At 40.4% G+C, this 20,605-nt stretch overlaps 2 protein-coding genes across 2 annotated transcripts in view; both read right to left on the bottom strand.

Moving 5' to 3' along the window:
- The window catches only part of plcg1 (phospholipase C, gamma 1), a 28,330-nt gene extending 27,273 nt beyond the window's left edge, over positions 1-1,057 (bottom strand). The window contains exon 1 of the mRNA XM_005940250.3: positions 776-1,057. The gene's annotated coding sequence lies outside the window, so the exon portion shown is untranslated. The remainder of the gene's footprint in view (positions 1-775) is intronic.
- A 2,592-nt stretch (positions 1,058-3,649) lies between these two features.
- top1 (DNA topoisomerase I) lies at positions 3,650-19,742 on the bottom strand. The gene is made up of 21 exons (XM_005940248.3): positions 19,141-19,742; positions 18,803-18,827; positions 16,671-16,767; positions 16,058-16,190; positions 15,705-15,760; positions 14,717-14,821; positions 14,543-14,633; positions 14,354-14,439; positions 14,118-14,233; positions 13,909-14,030; positions 13,701-13,823; positions 13,433-13,620; positions 12,395-12,539; positions 12,159-12,302; positions 10,758-10,943; positions 10,164-10,232; positions 9,940-10,054; positions 8,121-8,248; positions 7,864-7,958; positions 7,471-7,620; positions 3,650-4,875 (listed from the first exon to the last, which is right to left on the bottom strand). The coding sequence occupies exons 1-21, from the start codon at positions 19,171-19,173 to the stop codon at positions 4,773-4,775; spliced, it is 2,310 nt and encodes a 769-aa protein (XP_005940310.1). The 5' UTR covers positions 19,174-19,742; the 3' UTR covers positions 3,650-4,772.
- Between the last annotated feature and the right edge of the window lie 863 nt (positions 19,743-20,605).

Raw genomic sequence — 20,605 nt, 5'->3', positions numbered from 1 at the left:
TATATATATATATATATTTATTTTTTTTAATAATAACCTAGATATTTTACGTTGTACGTCTTGATTACAAACATTCAACTTCTCAGATCATCTTATCTTCCGTACTTACAAGCTAAACAAAATAATGCAAAATGTCACTATGTAGTTTTGCAGCACATAAATTCACCAAATAATAAAAATGTGGGCAAAGAATATATTTCAAAACATACCTTTGACCTTATTAACTTAAGGGTACAAGTACTGAGAGCAACGATTAGGCTACAACCTTTCAATCCCATCAGAGTGCATTATGTATCATTAAGAGTGGTGTGAATAAATGAGAGCTGCATCAGAAACCCATCGTGCAACGAGAAATCATGTTGATGTAGATAAATACAACAGAAAGGAGAAACGGGGTTTAATGTTATTTAGACTGCTTTTTCAATTAAAAAAAGAAAAAGACCAACAGGCCTGTAACTCCCTACAGGAAAAAAAGTTTCCTGTGAAAACAGTTTTAGGAATACAACTGGTGAAGAATGGCAGAAGAGTGGGGTTAACGCTGTAACAAGAACCGTCTGGCTATTTTCACGGCGTGGAAACGGGGCCGGTGTGTGCTAGCATTTCGCTGGGCGAAAACAACAAACATACCCTGCTAGACCCGTAAAAAAAACAGGGGGGCTGAGGTAGCAGTAGCTGTTCTATTCATTCCTACTCCTCCTTTTCCTTTTCCGTGCGAAGAAAAATTAACTGGGAAAACAACACGTCGGAGAGGGGCTGCCGTGCTGGAACTACCTACCGCCGCAATCTCGGCCCGACCGCACATCTCCAACGGCTGGCTGCTCCTCTCTCCTCGCGTCTTTTCTCCTTCTTTTTTTCCCACCCACACTCAGGTTTTCCGTGATTAAATCATCGCCGGGCTCTCATAAGGCGCTGCGGTTCGGACAACAACAATTCCCGTTTCCTCTTCTCGCCTCTGGCCGTCCATAGAGAGAGAGAGGCAGACAGACACCGAAGCCCGTGGTAAGACTACGCAAGTTTGTCTGCTCTCGGATCAAGCCAGCGCAGGCCCTCTCTGGCACGTCAAGCTACCCGGAGTCTGTCACGAGGCTTCCGTCGCGGCTTTTCACAATAAAAGAAGTAATCGCGTCGCGTAAAGAGGTTGAGAATGTAGTTAAAAAAAAGATTAATTTCGTGTAACGCGCCCGTTTCTTAATTAGGGCGACCTGATGTCCCTCTTTATGTGGGACAGCGAGTTTAATTTATTCGTTTTTTGTTTTTGTTTTTTGTTTTATTCCTTGCCCCATCCTACATCTTGAGACAACGTTACACATTTTGACTGGTTCATGCACATTTCTGGCTTTTGCAAAAACTTTTTAATATAGTCAGAAAAGGGTTATCCTAATGCCAGTTCAATCCACTTTTATTTATATAGTGCCAAATCACAAAAACAGTTACCTCAAGGTGCTTTGTATTGTAAAGTAATGGCTACATTAATATAGCGAACACCTCAACAATAACTCGACCTCCTTATGAGCTAGCATTTCGCACAAACTGTGTTTAGTCTGCATTTATTTTATAGCGATCTGGTCGCCCTATTCCCAACAGCTGTATGAAAAACAGATACATAACACTTCACATATCTTTCACACATTTAACATATGCATGTTTATTATCATTATCAATGTTTATTATCAAAGTAGTTGTGCTTTATTTCAAATAAACAGAGACATCACCATGAGTGTTGGCGAGCGTGTGTAGGCTACTTTTGGTGTTCTGTTTATGCAGTTGCTTTATCATCTATGGTGACGGTGAAGCATGTTGTAATACTGGTTTTAAATAGGAAGCAACATCCACAGTTGAATGAGGAAGCAGAAAAAACTGCCGCTCCTTGAGGTTCCTTGAAGGAATGGTGACCCTGTCATATTTTCAAGATATGACAGGGCTCATAGGGGAGAGCGTCTGATTGTTGGGGAGCGTTTCTAATGTTGTAGGGCCTTTACTCTCCTATACAAAACACCATGAGGTGGCTGATGTTGTGAATTGGTGCAACATAATTAAAAAACAAGTAGTTGTCACTTGAAGATGGCTCCTAAATGGAGTCCGATTCCATACACTCTTATGGTAAAATGTTCAGCGTCACAACACAAAAAGTATATTTACAAAATAACGTTTGCAAAATACAATTTGGACAGTTTCTGTCTGTTTGGACAGTTTCAGCCCTCATAACAAACTTCAAATTCAAATTGTATTTGTCACACACACACAACCATACACAGTATGACATGGGGGTGAAATGCTTGTAGCTGTACAATGCCCAACCATTAAATGACAGAAGAAAAGTTTTACAATATTTACAATTTACAGTTTACTACAAAAATTTACAAATTAACTTAGGAATTTACAGTAAAGAATGTGCAAATAGCAGAAGAGATTCTAAAGAGAAGGATTATAAATTATAGGAATTATAGGATTATAGGAAATGTGTGGTGGTGCGTGTGGTGACGTGTGTGAGAGTCCAGTCTTATAGTGACGTGTTTGGGAGAGTCCAGTCCTACACCTGGTTCAGGCCCCGAATAGCCTGGGGGAAGTAGGGCAATTTATTTTTTAGTTAAAATCCAAAATTCCAAAGCCAAGGTTGATGTCATAGTGGTTATGTCCATCTTTGTATACAGTCTATAGTTTTAAACAGGTATTTATCACTTGTATGTTAAGTTTACATCCAAGCCATTTATTACTGATACCATCTAATTATATGCTTGTGATTTTTCTTACTGCATCATTTTGAAACATTCTTTCTTCTTGTTGTTTACCTTGGATTTCTTTGTATGTAGATGTGGAGAAGCAGAGACATCAGGCAGTTTGTTTCTCTAATAGTCACACTTATTAGTGGGAAAAAGTGACTAAATAAAACCAATAACTACACTTTAAGGTCACTTACATTTCAGGTAGATAACTTAATCAGACTGATTTATGTCCTTCAAAGAAACCACTGACGCCTGTTTCCCTAATTATTCTTCAGTGTACAGTATTATCAACACACCGATATTTTTTGTATTTGCTCGACAGAATTGTGACATTAAATTTCTCCCGCTGCCTTTAATGTCCATGTTTTACAAACCCAAGGACTAAGGGTTGTTGTTTTGACCTGATTTGCCATCTCTAAAAGTCAGTCAGTAGCCCTGTATTACAATATTCAGCTAAAATATGTGTATATGGCTGCTAATTGCTGCGAGGTAAAGCATCGTTACCTGATTTGCGTTCTAAATCCAACATCTGCAAAACTCTTTTTGAGGGCAAACGTTGTGACAAAGACATGCACTTAATTTGTAGTCAATCATGGCACTTCCGGTTTGACCCTGCTGTTCTGACTGCAAATAACGGCACAACGAGCAGTTGAAGCGGAATGGTATCGGCCTCTTAAAGACCCAGACCTTTCCTGAACACAGAGCTTACTGCGTCTCCTAAACATAGCCTTAAATAAACTTTTATTTTTTTTTAGTTATTTTTTCCATTATAATTGTACATCTTAAAACACAAGTTGTTGACTGATTCCTGTTGATTCCCTCCACATCAGGAATCAGACAATGATTACACAGACATGTGTAATCAGACAATGAGCTTATTTTTAATACCCACTTGAAAACTAATCAAAGCTGGCAACAAAAAGACGAAAAAGACAAGTCTGATGTTTTATTCTGAAACCTACAAAGCTCAAAACAAGCATTCAACTAATCAGGATTGCGATTGTGTGGTACAAGATCATATAGCATGAAATATTAATGACAAAAGTTAGAATATCCATTCACATTTGCAAATGAATTCAAAGACACGTTCTGCTTCATCAGAGCAATACAAAAACAGCACGTTACAATGACAGACTTTTGAGATCTTATTTGGCAAAAATCCACCCCCCTTTTGTCAGGAGGAGCTATCCTGTATTTATTTTTTATTTTTTTAAGCTCTGGCATACAGTACATACACTGCCTTTCAGCTGCTTCAAGTAACCAAGATCCATATTACACAGAGTTCATCGTAAAACTGAGGAAACGAACACGCAAAAGTTGCATTTGAGCAATGAAAAGCCTTCTGTTATAATGCTTACAGCACACATTTTAAAAAATACTGAATCAGTCACTAAAAAAACAAAACAAAACAAAAAACAGACAAAAGTATATGTACATCCCTGAAAGAAACAGCAAACTCAGAGAGGTGATGGAAAAAAGGACGACATTCTGTGCGCTAATAGTTGTGCGAGCATAGTGCTGGGGGTTTTCTGATCTTCACACTGTCACCAGTCTGTCATTTCATTTCATCTTTCACACTAAAATTACACAAATGAAAAGTCATCACATCACCTCTCTCTCGTGTTGCGTCTCACAGTCTCCCATACAAACATTTGTTTAATTCATTATTCTATGACAATATAGATTTATTTCTCAATAAATCTGATGGCTTACAAATTTCAGTACATTTTATCTCACAAAAGATAATACTAATGCGTCGGTCGCTGCTGGGTCACAGGCAGATAGCTGCAGCTACATACGCACTACTGTAGTTTTGTAAGAGAGAGATGCCCTTCGGCAGCTTGGTCAAATGGTTAAGGAGTTATTTTCCTATACATAGCTAATCCTTATGTACAGCACAATTATTCACCTGCGATCGGCTCTCGAGCAGGGGCTTACCTTCCTCCTTCACTGCCCTGCAGCAGCAACACAGTGGAAACATTTTGACATCTCCTGCAAACCATTTTCATATCAAAGGCATGGGTATAAAAGGTAAAACATTAAATAGGTTTAAAACTCATAGTCTTTATCGGCCATGTCGATCGCCCAGGCGAACTTCTCTCTCTGGGTTTTGTTGTAGATTTTCTCAATGGGAATACCGAACTTCTTGCACCTGGGATTGGAGGAAAGACAAGACAGAATGAAAAAAGAAATACTGGGTGAAATGCAACAGTGGCAGTTCGACAAATAGGTTGATAAAAGAGTGGTTTTGTTTCAGTTGATGGCTGCTGTCAGGTCTTGCGAGCTTCCGTTAACTGCAGTTTTCTTACGCTTCTGTATAATTACGGTTTCAGATCCCCTCGCTCTCTCTTTTGCTTTTTGAGTGTTTCATTTGACAAAAACAATAAAACACAATATGAACAATTTCAAGATTAAGAGATTTGACTTAATTTTTCATATATTCTCTACATATTGTTATAACTTGGTCACAAAAAGCATGCAGTGAAAGTCTGCTGTCACGTCAATACTAATACTGGATTTTATTTTTTGTTACAGTACTGGTAAATTTGCAGCAGTTTGTTGGATATCAGTAGGACATCACATCGTCTTTGGCTTGGAGACTCTGACTGGGCCGTTTGTCCTTGGTTTGCAGGCAATCTAAACAATGTGACATGAAAGTGTCCATGTGACTCACTGAACAGGAAAGTCTAAGAAGAATATTAGAGAGCAAATCAGCTGCAAACAGAAAATTAGTTTCTGTTTTCTAAGAAAGGTTTTATGCACACATTCACAGAACACTGAACTACTGGTGATGGTAAAAAAATGATTCACTCTGGTTACACGGCCCTCGTGTAGGCTTCTTTTTCTACCACAAACTTATCAGTAGAAACACCTTATACCAACTGTCAAGCACGGTGGTGGAGGGGTGATGATTTGGGCTTGTTTTGACCTGGGAACTCAAGTATTCTTGAGGGAGATGTCAGGCCATCTGTCCAACAGCTAAAGCTCAGCACAAGTATGGGCAATCGCAATTCCAAGCACAGCAGCAAATCTACAAAAAATAAGAGTCGAGGTGTTGCAACAGGCCAGTCAAAGTCCAGACCTCGACCCGAATGAAATGTGGTAGGCCCTTAAGAGAGCTGTGCAGATGCCCACAAACCTCAATGAACTAAAGCAAAACTAAAGCTGTAAAGAAATGTGTGACAAAGTTTCTTCACAACAATGTGAACGAGTCTTACAGAGAACAATTACTTTAAGTTATTGCTGCTAAAAGCGGTTGTTGGGGTCGAGTTTTTGAAAGCTTTCTTTTTCACATCATTGTGATTTGAGACGTCTGGAACAAAGGTACTTAAATGACACACAAGATTTTACAAGCCTGCTGCCTGTGGCAGGACATAAAACATATTTATCCATCCTTTTTTAAATCTGTTTATTCAATTCAGGGTCGCAGGGAGGCTGGAGTCTATCCCGGCTGTGTTGGGGTGAAAGGTACACAGTGGACAGGTTGACAGTCAATCGTTATGCTCTCATATTATTTCTAATGCATACAAACAAACACACAGCTTCTGATTTTGTAGTTTTTACATAAAAAAACAATTACGGTTTATAATTGAAGGTCAAACCTTAACATGTGGATCCAGTACTCTAACAAACTAACAATCTCACTTCACACAGCTTTATGTGACTGTTGAGGGCAAAGTTAAAAGCATAAAATGTGGCAAGAATGGAGTAGAAGAAGAATAAAGACAGAATGAAACACTTTTGATTAGACAGCTTTGACAAAGATTACTTAATAAATATTACGATGTATATTAAGTATTTATACTTCTTCTGCAGCGTGGTACTGTTTATGTTATGGTCTCAAGGGTCTTGTGTGTTATTTGGACTCTCAGTTAACATTAGTGAAAGTCAGTTTCTGTTTAATTGCTGCTTTTAATGTTTAAAGTTTTTGATCTTTGTGCTCAACTTCTGAGTCCTTACTTCAGATTTATCATTTTGTTGACAGTTAATTTTGAAATTTGTAGATAAAGATTCAATAATGACTTTCCTGGTTAAGTCATCCAAAAGCTAAAGCTGTTACTGAGATATAATAAAATGAGAGAAACCATGATTAACTAGCTAAAATTTTAATTTCCTAGCTGTTAAGCCAGTGTACCTTCACCATACCATTACTCACAAATACCATAGTTTACACCATGTTCCCATGCACCACCCTTTATTAGGATCCCCATCCCTTACGCCCTACAACTAAGAAAATCACGGAGGATTCCTGTATCCATTGTGCTTGAGGAGGAGGTTCTCCATAAATAGCTGTGGGGCATCGGTTAAGGAGGGCGGACCGCCATGTTCCCCCTCTCTATGGCCAAGTCCCTCCATTCACCCACAGACAGCACCTCATTGCCTTCCCACATGGAGGAAGGAGGGCTGTTTTGCAACGCTCCCTAGCTTTCAGAAACAAACCCCATTGTTCCTCACGCTCACACGCTTTTCTTCCTCTTATTTTCCTTTTGCAGCAGTTAGCTTTTTTGCTTGAGCTGCTCCTTTTCCTACAATGCAAAAGCATTTCCTGCCTTTCTGTCACCAAGGGTAGGTATGGACTGCACATGCCCACCCACCCAGAGGCCGCCTGCCTATTTATCAGTAGGGGGGGTTGCACATAAAGTCATAGTATAAAACAACAAACAAACAAAAAAAAGATGCTGTGATTAAATAATAATTAACAGCTAATAAACGCAGATACAGAATGTCTTCTGTGCACAATAAATACCATGCCACAGAGATGCGTGGATCCAGGTAATTAAGCTTGGAGGTTCCCAGAGCAATTTGCTTGTTCTCCTCTCTGTCTGTGGCTTGCACCTGGAGTTTCATCAGCTGCTCCTCTATCCTCTGTACAGCTTTACGCTTCATCTCCACAGCCCTTACAAAGAAAAACAAACACAGGGCAGAGAGAAGGAAGAAGACAGATACACAAGATGCAAAGGAAAACAAAGACGGGGGTGTACGAAGGCGGGGAGACAGAGAGAGACGAGGAATTATAACGACAGACTTTAAATGCCCTGGACACCATTTAAACTTCGTTGCTGAGGAGCAAAGATGTTTAAGTAATTAAGTAATTGATCAAACTCTCTTGTACTCATTAGCGGTGCTAATGTTTTCTTACTTTTTGCTCTTGTCATCATGGGAAGCCTTGTGATCAGCTTTGGCAGCCTTCAGCTGCTTCCTGGCTGCTGATAGTTGATTTTGTTTCTCATCGATCTACAATCACAACAAATGCACACAGAGTGAAGTCTAAAACCTGCACCACCAAAAGAGTGGATAGCTTTATCTTTAATGGGTACAAAAAAATGCCTGTTTACTGAGAACAAATTCTAATGGAGGAATAACAAAACCAGAAACAATCGTAACACAGACGTTTACCTTGTTCTGAAGATTTTGCATGGACTTCTCAAATGTTTTGGGCGGAGCTCTCTGGTGGTTGCAAAGAATGGCCACGGCCCGGTTGGCTCGGTTGTACGATAGGATCTTTGCTGGGATGCTGTCATCAGCTGTTGATCCAAAAACAACATAAGAGGAAAAGTTTAGAATGATTTAAATTTAAAATGACCCAAACTTTGCTGTGTAAAGGGTTTAGCCAATTTGCTAAATTGCTGCTAACCTGCTGTTACTATAATTATATCACATAATGTAATAAAGTAGTTATTTTTGAATGGAAAGGCCCAAAAAGGCATTAAGTGTACAATGCTCATGTGAACAGTTATTATTAGTCATTCCTTCTTCCTTTTTCACCTTTCCTCTGCACTGTTGCTCTCCCAGTTTTAATGAACAGACACGCGTATAATGACATCTGTCTGTACAGTACAAGTAGACTGGTATACAGCTTAAAAGTACAGGCTTAAAGTTACCTGTGTGAGAGGAGCAGGAGTCAGTACTTTTGTTTACATGGTGGAAACAATACTTTAATACCTGCACTGTCATGAATATAAACTCCAGAGTCCAGGTGTCACAAACAGTGACTGTAGAAAACAAAATCACTTCTACAGTCACTGGTCACAACACAGCACAGAAGCCACCAGTTACAGCTTCACATACACTCCCAGGTCACTTTATTATGCAAACTTGTTCAGCTGCTTGCAAATATCTAATAAGCCATGGCAGCAGCTCAGTACATTTAGGAATGCAGACACGGTCAAGTTCAAAGTGAGCGTCAGAACGAGAAAGAAAAGTGATTTAAATGTCTTTGAACCTGGCGTGCTGGTTGGTGCCAGGCTGGTCTGAGTATCTGAGAAACAGCTGATTTGCTGGGATTTTCCCATACAACTCTCTCTAATGGTACAGAGAACTGTATAAAAAAGAAAAAATATCCAGTGAGCAGCACTTCTCTAGGAAAAAATGCCTTGTTCATGTCAGAAATCAGAGAAGAATAATCTGAATGCTTCGAGCTGACAGGAAGGAAACAGTAAAAGTTAAAGAACCAATTGTTATACCCAAGGTATGCAGAAGAGCACCTCTAAAAGCACAACACATTTAACACTGAAGAAGACGGGCTACAGCAGAAGATGACACCGGTGCCACATCAGTCAGCAAAGAACACAAACATGAGTCTACAATTTGCACGGGCTCACCCAAACTGCACAACAGAAGATTGGCTCATCTGATGAGATTTGAGTTCATTCTGTAGGTTCAGAATTTGATGTACATGAAAACACTGATTCATCCTGTCTTATAATAGTTCAGACTGCTGCTGCTGGTGTAATGTTGTGGGATATGCTTTCTTGGCAGACTTCGGGCCCCTTAATACCAGCTGAGCCTGCCTGAGTATTGTTGCTGAATCCATCTAAACCCGCTCCTGTCAGGATAAAACACCATGTCACAAAGCTCAGATCATCTCAGTCTGGTTTCTTGAACATAACAAGAAGTTCACTGTACTCAAACAACCTCCACAGTCACCAGATCTCAAACCAATAGAGAAACTTTGGAATGAGGTAGAATGGGAGATTTGAGTTATGGATGTGTGGCTGACAAATCTGCAACAACTGATGCCGTCATATGAATGTGGACCAAAATCTCTGAGGAATGTTTCCAGCATCTTGTTGAATCTATATCATGAAGAATTAAGGCAGTTGTGAAGGCCAAACCTGAGAGTAGCAAAGAGTACCTAATAAATTGAGACTAGCACTAACTTATTTAATGATGACAATGAGTTGCTATAAGACTACATGAAACCATTTTCACTCACAACAGGTCAGCTCCTTGAGCTGCTGTTGCAGGGTGATGGAGGCGTTATAGGTACGGAAAACTTTGGCTGTAAGTCCATCCATCAGCTCCTGTAGGTGCTTATTTAGAATAGATGTCTGCAGGAAACACAGAAAAGAAGAGGGAACAAGCAGGTGAATCAGAATTATACAAAGTAGTTAAAGTAAACAGTTAACGTGAAGGCAGGTATTCTTGTGTGTTTCTCACATTCAGTCTGTCAAAGAGGTCGTCTTCAGGCTGTTTGTTTTCCAGGAACAACTGGAGGTTTTTAAAGACCTGACAGGAAACAAGAACGAAGATGTACTCAGCCTGAAATCAGTCACTTACATTTAACTCTTAAAACTGTGGCCATGGATGCACTGACACATTGTTACCAGCAGAGGGTGTGGGTTTATTTGTGCCCATGATGACAAGTGCAGGTGGTTTATAGACTGCAGGTTAGTGTGCTTTGTGTGAGTGCTTTTTAACTGGTACTTCAGAGGAAATGCAGCCAAATAGACAGGACCCAGACGTGCTGAAGGATTTGCAATTAAAAACGAAACACTCTGTGTGTGTGTGTGTGTGTGTGTGTCTGTGTAGTTTGTACACTCTGTTAATGGCAGGAAACAGACCACCCTGTGAGGCAGAGCTGACGGAAAACTATTTCTTTCTGATCACCTGCCTGTACAAACATCCTCCATAGATTAGAACATTTTTATCTCATCAACACTAAATTCCACATCTGTCATTACACAACCAATATCTGCCACAGCACCTCTTTCTTCCCTCATTAACTCCTCCCCTTCTCATTTCCTTCCTTACCCTCTTCTCCACGGGTATTTTGTTGTAGTAGCGGATGGAGTCTTTTCCTAAAAAGTCAAACTCCACAACGTACTCCTGGTCGTCCAGCTTGGGGTACAGTTTGATGTGTTCCACTCGCAGCGAGCAGCAGCCAACGGTGTCCGCCGTCTCGCCTTCCTCCTTTTCGTTACCTGCCCTCAGAGCCAGCTATGAGAAAAACACCAAACATCACAAACATAAGCAAAACTTCAGAGCAGAACATTTGGTCAGGATTTATGTAGGCCCTGTGATGAACTGCTGAGCTGTTCGGCATGTAACCCGCCCCCGGCCCAGTGACAGTTGGGATAAACTTCATGTCACCCATGTGACTCTGAACAGCATGACTTGTTAAGAAATCTTAGACTTAGTTTACCAGTGGAACTAAAGAAGGACCTATGATTTGTGTGACAGTAAATGTCATTTGCTGACACAGACTGGGTAATGTGTTAGAAATGAAAGGATACCACATTGTTTGATGGAAATTAACATTTTCAGCCTACAGAGGGCTGAATTTAAAGACATCCCAAAAACCACAAAGATGCTGGTCTTCTATGGCAAATGCCAATCAGGCTCCACAGTTTCATGCAGTGAGCACAGAGCCCAGCTCACCCTGCCCCTTGCACAAAGGAGCAGATACTGGTCCTACTGATGGGTTAAGGACTTTCTACGGTCAGCAAACTTTCTGGTAATGACACGTATTGATGTGCCATCCTGGAGGAGCTGGACTACCTGTGAAACCTCTGTAGGGTGCAGGTGTTGCCTCATGCTACCAGTAGTGACACTGACCCCAGCCAAAAGGGGAGGAAGAAGAGGGGAAGCCGTCTAAGATAAGATTTAATTGCTGGGATTTTTATAGATGGAGATGATATGACGTATGATAGGGAACTAGCCAAAGAAGCAATGTTGAAAAAGGGAAAAGTAGATTGAAGTTGGAAGGAAATTCATTCTAATTTGGTGGGGTTTATATCTCAAGCACAGACATCAGGACTGCCTCTGCACGTGGGCCCACGGCCCTGGATGTCTGGAGTGAGAGATGAGACGAGGAGTCAGCAATGGCCTTATGATGGCCTGGAATATGTTCAGCTCTGAATAGGAACTGGTGAGTGACTCACAGCTGTGGAAGACAACACATTAAAGGGATGATGGACGGAAATGAGAACGTAGTGCTTGGAGGCATAGGGAATGCACGAGATGTGAAAATTCAGCTGAATTATCTACAATAGTTCACGTCACTTTACACCGATTTCCCTTTTCAACCTACTACTTCCACTAGTTCTACTTCTACTACTTAAATCAAAGCTGCTGTACGTTCTTGTCTATAATCTACTTTATCTATTTTATCACTTGGTGCAGTCACCATAATTTTATTGTATTCTTATTTACCTTGTCTATGAAGTACAGCGCCACAGCTCTCTGTCTGATCCTCATCTCTTTTGACTTCCAGTCCTCTCTGTACTGAGCACGGATGCGATCCACACACTTCTTTAAACGCCGGGCAGTTTCATATTTCTGCCAGTCCTTCTCCCCCTGCACACACACACACACACGTACGTCCCATCATTGGGAAAATGGTAGAAAAAAAAGGTTACTGGGGGAAAAGGCGGCGAGAGCGCGGGTACCTTGATCCTGGAGCTCGGGTTTAACATGATGTACTTGATGGAGCCCTGGATGTTCTCTGTCCAAGATGCTAACCAGGTTACTTTGTTGTCATGTCGAACCTCCTTCCATTTTGTCCCTGGGGGAGGTTTGGGGTGCTTGGAGTCCCTACATAAAAAGAGCCAGAGTTACCAAACAGGTGCAAAACATGCTGGCACATTTCCACTGATCTATGTTTGGAGCTGTTCCCACAGTGGAGCTTTGTGCTGATTTAAAAGCGTTCCTCAGAGGTACCAAAAATTAAATAACTGATCTTTTTTCTGCAGTGTAAACACCACAGCTATGAGACAATAGTGCAAAGAGAACATAAAATCCCACCTTCCAGTATGCGGGGGTGAACATGTCCTCCCTGGCTTGTGTTATTGTTTGCACAGATACAGTTTACACTGACAGGAAGACCACCTTTGACATGGTGCCAGAAGCGCATGTGTGTGTCAGTGATACATCTGCCATACTGTATATGCGTCAGGCAGCACGTACAATCTTTTACCCAGTGTTTCTTTGATGGCAACTGACCGCTACAATTTAGCTTTCCCATAAACTCTCCCACACATCCCGCCTCCAAAGCAAAAACAACATCATTTCCACAGTCTGTAAATAAATACGGTAATCACAAAATCAAAAGACAGAAGCACAGATTAACAGAAAACAAGGCAGACAGGTGGTAAAACAAGGTGATCGGTGTGGGGTAAATGCCTGTGACCTCCTGACCAAACACTTCATCAATACTCAAAGCCTCATCAGTTGCTGCTTATTATATCCTTTCACATGCACACGTCCTCTTATTTTATCCCTTTAACAACAACAGTCTCATCATCTTTCACATGTCCTCACCTAAAATGGTTTTACAGGGCCACCTTGTGGTAAATCTCATAACCAAACACGATAACAACAACTTGTGTCCAGATTTTATGTTTCTGCTATGCTTCGCCTCTGAAACAGGAACGGTTAAAGATCAGGGCAACTGAGGTGGCGATAACGGTGACAAAGAGATTTCCTACTTGCTACAGTTAATAATGATGTCTTCGGGTCTGATGCGCCGCTTCAGCATGCCCATCTTTGGATGGTCCCCCCGTCCTCGGAAAAGGCCCGGCGGCTCGATGCGGAAATTTCCGATCCTCTCCTTGTGGTTGTCCATGATGCAGAAACCATACTCCTGAAGGAGCCGTTCATTTTCCTCTTTGATTTTCTACAAGATGTATGAAGATATATTGAGAAATCCCAGAGTTCTCGAGGTTGGGAGAGTGCACCTAACTGCAGCAGGAATACCTGTTTCTCCTCTTTAGACATCTGTTTCCGAGCTTCTGACTGGGCCTTGAAGTACTCGCTCATCTCACTGAAGTCACATTTATTCAGGTCAGTAATCACAGACTTCTCTTCTGATGTCATTTCCTAAAATAAAACAGAGGACATGTGAAGCCCCATTTAAATACTTGGAAATTCACACTATCTGCAGAGCCATGTCCATTTTCCTCACCTTCCTCCAGTCTTTAAAGAAGTTCTTCCTAAAGATGTCCTTCGTGGTATACTCATGATCCAACATTTTGGCAAAAAATGTTGCAACCTCTTCAGCAGGAGCACTCAGCTTCATAGGCTTACCTACAAATACAGGAAATTACATTATTTTAATAAAAAGATAATAATAAGTACACAAAAATAAGTTTTCTTTAATACAAACTGACTCACCACCATAGTAAAATTTAACTTTGCCTGGCAAGGGTTCGTATGGAGGCGCAAACACTGGACCTTTATGTTCCAGGAAGCGCCATTTGGAGCCGTCGGTATATCTTTCCTCCTCCCACCTAATCATGACAAACAACAACACAACACAACCGGTGAGAGAGAAAAAACTGCACTTTATCTAAATAAGTGGTTTGTAATTTCCTGAGGAAAAGATCAATTTGTGTCTATAATTAACTCACCATTTCCACTTCTCTTCTTCTTCTTTTTTCACTTTCTTCCCGTCTGTTCCTTTTTTGTCTTTTATCTTCTTTTTGTGCTTTATACCCTAAAAAATGGATTCAATTAATTAGATCTACAAGGAGATACACAGCAGATGCCCCAACCCGGAAAATATTTTTGTCATTACAGTGTATTAACATGTAATAAACCTCATCTTCCTCGTCTTCGTCGTACTCATGTTTCCTCTTTTTGGCCTTTTTGTCGTGTTCCAACTTGACTTTTTTGGGCTTGTATTCATATCTGTAGAAAATTACACCACTACATGAACAACCAAAGCTGAACTGCAACTACAAGCGTTTTGGATTCATTTGAATGACACCTACTCTTCATCATCATACTCTTGTCTGGAGCTCTTGTTGTGTTGGGGTGAGGGGTAGAAGCCATTGTCTTCCTCAGGTTCACTCTTAATGCCAGCAGGGCTCCTGTCTCTAATTGGCACGTCAAAGACATTGAACAGCAATTTAGTAAATGACAACAAAGCAATAACTGCTCTTTAGTATAATTATTTTAAAAGCAAATAACGGCTGATTCATGAGTACTTTTACTGCATGATAACTGCAAAGGTCTTTAGCCATCTGTCATTTCTTGTTATTTTGCTAGAAAAACAGGAAATGGGTGCAGTGATGGACTGAAACGTGCAGGCACAAATGACACTGCAGACTATAAGTCAAAAACAGAGTTTGTGCAATTCTAAAACGAAAGTCAATATTTGGTATGACCACATTTATAAAGTCTTTTAGGCAAGCCTGTAATTTCTTTAAATCTTCAGGAATCGTTTTCCAGGCTTCTAGAAGGACATTCAAAGCTCTTCGTTGGATGTTGGATAATCCATGACTGACCGTGTTTCTTTCTGCATTTTTAATTTTTTTTCTTTCAACTATATTAGTAGTGTGTTTTGGGATAAATAGCAAGCTGAAAAATAAAGGATTTGCCAGACACTTTTCAAATGATATTCCAGGTTCAATCAAAATCTGTCACGTTACTGTGTTCATAATTTTATCAATTTTGGCAAGTGGCATTTTTATGCTTGAATCATGCATAAATCAGTGTTAAGTGTCTTAAAAAACAAACAAAAAAAACATTCCTCTGAAAATGGTCAGGTACAAAGACTGGACTGAAAATAAGTAAAAAAAACAAAACAAAAAAACAAAAAATCAGCCAATGTTACAAGTAAAACTTTGAAAAACCTTCGGATATAATGGAGAACTGTTGTTCAAGAGCATTTTACCACTAGAAGTAATAGATAAAGAAATGAAATGTGCTTCAGGACTTGTGCAGAGTCTGTAGCTGCAACAAAGCGATCATGTTTACCTCACATATCCATTTTCCTTCTCCCTTTTAGGCTTCTCTAAATGAGATGATTGAATCTGAGAGAAATGGGAAAATATAGAAAACCATGTTAAAACGTATGCCACACCTTTGCCAACTTTAAAAACTAATTTTAAACTTTAGCATATAGTCAGAGTTAACTGAAAACCAGAGGGGCTCTGGTTGCTTGTCAGTGTTTGTTTCTAATGAGGCCAATCTCTCTGGAGGATTTTAGAAATGTTAAAAAAAAACAGGACCAAAAACAATTTGTCACAAAAAATAATGACTCACAATCTTTACTCCAAACACATATAAAGCTTTTCATTTAAAAGCATACCGACGACCCATAAACAAACCTTCTCTTCTCTCCTCTTGTCTTTGTCCCTGTCTTTGTGTTTTTGTCTGTGTTTGTCTGAGCTGCTGTCGCTGTGCTTCAGTCGCTCTTTGTCTTTGTCTCTGTGTTTCTTCTCAGAGTGCTCCTTATGCTCACTAGAACACAGAAGACACAAAAGGCAGAGATCAAGCGTAAAAGGTCAGACGAGGTCTGGATGTGCAGACACAGAAGATGCCATCACAAAAAAACCCAAAAAAAACAACCACCAGCAACGTACGCTTATCGTTTTTAATCACACAAAGACAGAGACGCGGGCTGTCAACAATAACGGACAAAGTAATGACAGCTACTTATGACACACAAAAAGAAACCATAACAAATCCACAATGGTTCCAAGATTGAGTCTTTCATATTACTGTGTTTGATACTGACAAAATGAAATTTGGATTTTGTCAGGATCCTCCTCATTTAAAATGTTCCCATAACACCGCAAAAGTGAATACATACCATTACAAAGACTTAACTCTGAAAACCGACTATTTCACGAGAGTAAGGGAACAGCCAAACATAAAGGCAGGTGTGAATGATGTTTAGCAGATCACCAAATAACTGAGACAAAGAAACAGACATCTTACCTGTTGCTGTGCTTGAATTTCTCTCGCTCCTTGTCTTTTTTGTGATCTTTGTGTCTGTGTTCCTTGTCTTTGTGCTTGTCTTTATGTTTGTGTGTGTCTACAGTACAAGGGAGAAATCAACTTGTTGAGAAGCATTTAAAGATATCAGAACAAAAACTTTTTAAATGATTCTTTCACAATTAGCTGTTTGCAATTTGCATGATTTGTCAGGATGTGTCACCTCCAAGGCAACATTCACTTAACAACACTTTATTAGGTACACTTATTCAATTGCTTGTTAATGCAAATATCCAATCAGCCATTCACATGAAAGCATTTATTATGTATTCAGGCAGCATCAAAAAGGTGAGGAAAGGTGAAGTGATTTTTGATGTGGTGTGGTTGATGGTGCCAGATATCCCAGACATTTCAGAAACTGCTGATTTACTGGGATCTTCCCATACAACCATCTCTAGGTTTACAGAGAATGGTTCAAAAATATTTAAAGAGAGCGGCAGTTATCTGGGAGAAATCGTCTTGTTGATGCCACAGATCAGAGTAGAATGGCCAAAGTGCCTATAGGAAAGGAACAGTAAGTCAAATAACCAATTGTTACAACCAAAATGTGCAGAAGACCATCTCTCAGCAGCAGAAGACCACACTGGGCGCCACTCCTGTCAGCTAAGAACAGGCTAAAATTTGCACAGGCTCACCACAATCACCAGATCACAAGTCAAAAGAGCACACTATGGGATGCATGGCTGGATGGATATGCAACTTACAAATCTCCAGCATCTATGATGCCATCATGTCGACATGGGCCAAACTCTCTGAGGAACGTTTCCAGCACGTCGTTGAATCTATACCACTAGAAATTAAAGTAGCTCTGAAGGCAGGCCACAGCCTGCTATTAGCAAAGTGTACCTAATAAAGCGGCAGCTGAATGTACATGCCTTGGTAAAGCTGCAACAAATCTAGTGAGAAGTGACAGCTTAAGGACGAACTGTGCAACAAACGTCCGTTCCCTTACTTCTGGTTCCAAATCTCGGAGAAACACTTTGTCAACAAACATGCAAACACACAAAACAAAAATCTCTTAATGCATGCAGAGATAATTGCAATGAGACAATAAGAGACACAAATCTCCAAAAGAAGAACTTGGCTGGTGGGGACTGGGGGGGGGGGGGGGGGGCTAAGTATGTTTCATACCCACCCAGCAAAACATCATTCCTCCACGGGTATTTTCCACATAGATCAATTTTGTTTTCATACACTCCTGCTGCCAGCCAAACGACTAGCCCGTAATGATTCTGCATGTTCTCCTAATATTAAAATGCTTCCTGCTGAGTAAAATCCCCCCAAAGGTAGACCTGAAACAGTCTGATCATCACCTTGTGACTCTCTGTTGTCATGGCAGTTTAATAACCACATAATCAGCTTTTGTAATATATACCACATTTTAATAAGAAACTAATTTCCCTCAGACAGCTTTGCTTTGCATCAAATAAAGCATTTAAACAAAAAAGGCTGCTCCCAACTTAAGTGTAATTTAAGTATAATTTGTGCCAAAAAAATAAAAAAATGTGGATGTTTTTAATAATGCCGTGCAACTTTTTTCAGTGTGTGTGAGAGGGCTTGAAGTTTGGTGTGAGTATTCCTCGTTAACAGTGCAGATAAATATCTCTTAAGGAAGGATGGAGGCAGAGCACAGGTGGTGGTGAGATAGGGGCAGGGAGAGGCGATAAGCTCCCAGCTCTCGCCTCCATATCACGGCAGACAGTTGGCTCTGTGCTCGGCGCCCTGCCTGCTTCATACAGAAAAAGAAAATGGCGCAGAGACTAAGTCCTCAGCCCCAATTCGGCCACTTTCGGCTCCAAAATTCGCTGCGATTCCACGCACGTATCGCCAGTCTAAAGCATGCAAAATTTACACGACGCCAGGCCCTTTCGGAATACCCCGTCAGATTAAAAAAACGAGACCGGCAAGGGTGCATTTCAGACCCTCTTTTTGAACAATAGCCGCAAGAGAGTGGAGGAGAAGGGACTTAGTCTCTGGGACGCCATTTCTGTCCTTTAAAAAAACTAACAGTAGACAGATTCCAGCTGGAAATCAAGAGTCAGAATGAACAAGAAAATCCTCATTAGAGGTCCTACCGCTTCCTTTAGATCCGGAATTGACCTGAAAATTGTGAAAAAAATGTTTTTAATATTTCAATTTTAAAAACGCCGGTAAGCTCGCTTATTCAAGTTTCAATAGGAATATACGCTGAGCCTAGGAATGTGCGTATTTCTGCACAACAAAGAGCCGAGAGAGCACAAAAATGTAAAAGTTTTCTCCTAAAATAAACAGAGCAGCCTAACTTGCAGCGACAGCTAACGTTAATTTGCGCTCATTTCATATCCTGATGGTTAATACTTGTGTTATGTCTGTTATTGCTGAGAGAATTGATCCAAAACTGTACAGAAGACACTAATTATCGGCCAAAAGCTACCTGGGAGTCTCCGCGTCCGTGGTCTCCGCTCATGGTCAAGTTGTTTTTGTTTGTTACGCAGGTAAAGTTAAGAGTAGACAGCTGTTAAAGGATGCAGCCGCACAGGATGCGAGGCTCGGGGAACCCTCACTGACAGCCTGGAATGGAGTCCCGATGTTTACCGACTGCGCATGCGCAACCCAACCTGGAAGAAGGCTGTGCATGGTCCTTACCTGAACCGCTATCATAACACCATTTTTACCGGGTTGGTGAGGACACTGGACATAAAAGATCGGAAAACTGGAAATTGTGTTGGAGGCGGAAGACTTTGAACTTTTAGCTGTTTCACAAGTTTTTACAGCTTTTCCTGTTGGGCTTCAATTTGATAAATATGTGTGTAAACTTACGGAAAAATGTTATGTTAGCTCAGTGTGAACATTTGTTGTTATTTTATAGCATATTTCTATAGTACATATTGGAAAAACCAAACCAAAACAACAACAAAAAACCCCACACTTTGTTATGTTAAGTCCAAAATTGATGTCATGTCCAGTGGCCACATTGAAGTCTTTTGATCCTCGGGCCCCATGTTTGACATCTATGAACAAACATTGAAAATGTGACGTCATTCAGGGGTAAAACCGCAAAGGATTCTGGGAACGAGTGGCAAGTGGTACTAGCGCACGCAGGCTTTCACATGAAAACAGTCACACAGCGATAAAAAGAAACACAAAAAATGGCAAGAATTTGTTGTATTATTAACTGCAATAGCCGGTCGCATGACAGCCACGGGAAGCCGACGGTAAAGAGATCGGTTTTTATCGGATTACGTCGTGAAAGAGAAATTGTTTAAGCCATGTTTCCGAATAACAAAGAGCCGACGGATGGCCTGGATTGCAGAGCAAATATAACGTTTCAGAACACTCCAGCTCACATGTTAGTCTGCTCCAAGCATTTCCACAAAGGTACGTCTTCTGTTGTAGTTGTGATTGTGTAATTTATCTTAATATAATTGTTGATGTAGGTTACAAAGAAGTCTTATATTGATTTGAACTGAATTTGTTGCGCTATGCTGCTTTGTTCACTGTGGCTTTGCGGGCTAATGTTTGTTGTGTTTTGTAGGAAAACCAGCCTACAAAATGCTGGAATGCGATCCGCCCTCTGTCAACCGGGGTCATACCGATTGGAAAGCTGCTACCACAGCGGGATTTGATCGGTTAAGACAGAGAGCGATATCAAAACAGCCACGAAGCGTCCCGCATATATGTGCCCAAGTGTTGTATTGAAGCAATCAAGTGATGAATAACGATTTTCCAGTATGTTGTTTTGCAATGTTTTTTTTTTTTTACCGAAGCAGCTAATAAAGCATAATGAAATACAATTTTGCCTCTTTCTTGTAAGATTCTATAATAGAATGAAACAATAATGTCAGTTATAAATAAAAACAATAAATTGAATGAATTACGAAACACTCATTTTATTTATA

This window comes from Haplochromis burtoni, unplaced genomic scaffold, assembly GCF_018398535.1.
Source record: "Haplochromis burtoni strain Fernald_Lab_line unplaced genomic scaffold, NCSU_Asbu1 Contig_287, whole genome shotgun sequence".
In the NCBI taxonomy this organism is placed as follows: Eukaryota; Metazoa; Chordata; class Actinopteri; order Cichliformes; family Cichlidae; genus Haplochromis; species Haplochromis burtoni.
Note: the sequence above shows the minus strand (reverse complement) of the source record. Positions and strands in the feature narration are given on the sequence as shown.

Coding starts and splice junctions, on each gene's coding strand:
- top1 (XM_005940248.3), bottom strand. CDS start 19,173: ATGAGCGGAGACCACGGACGCGGAGACTCCCAG. Junction 16,768..18,802: donor TTCCGGATCTAAAGGAAGCG/GTAGGACCTCTA, acceptor CTTGTACTGTAG/ACACACACAAACATAAAGAC. Junction 10,944..12,158: donor CGCTGTACTTCATAGACAAG/GTAAATAAGAAT, acceptor TTTTTCTCATAG/CTGGCTCTGAGGGCAGGTAA.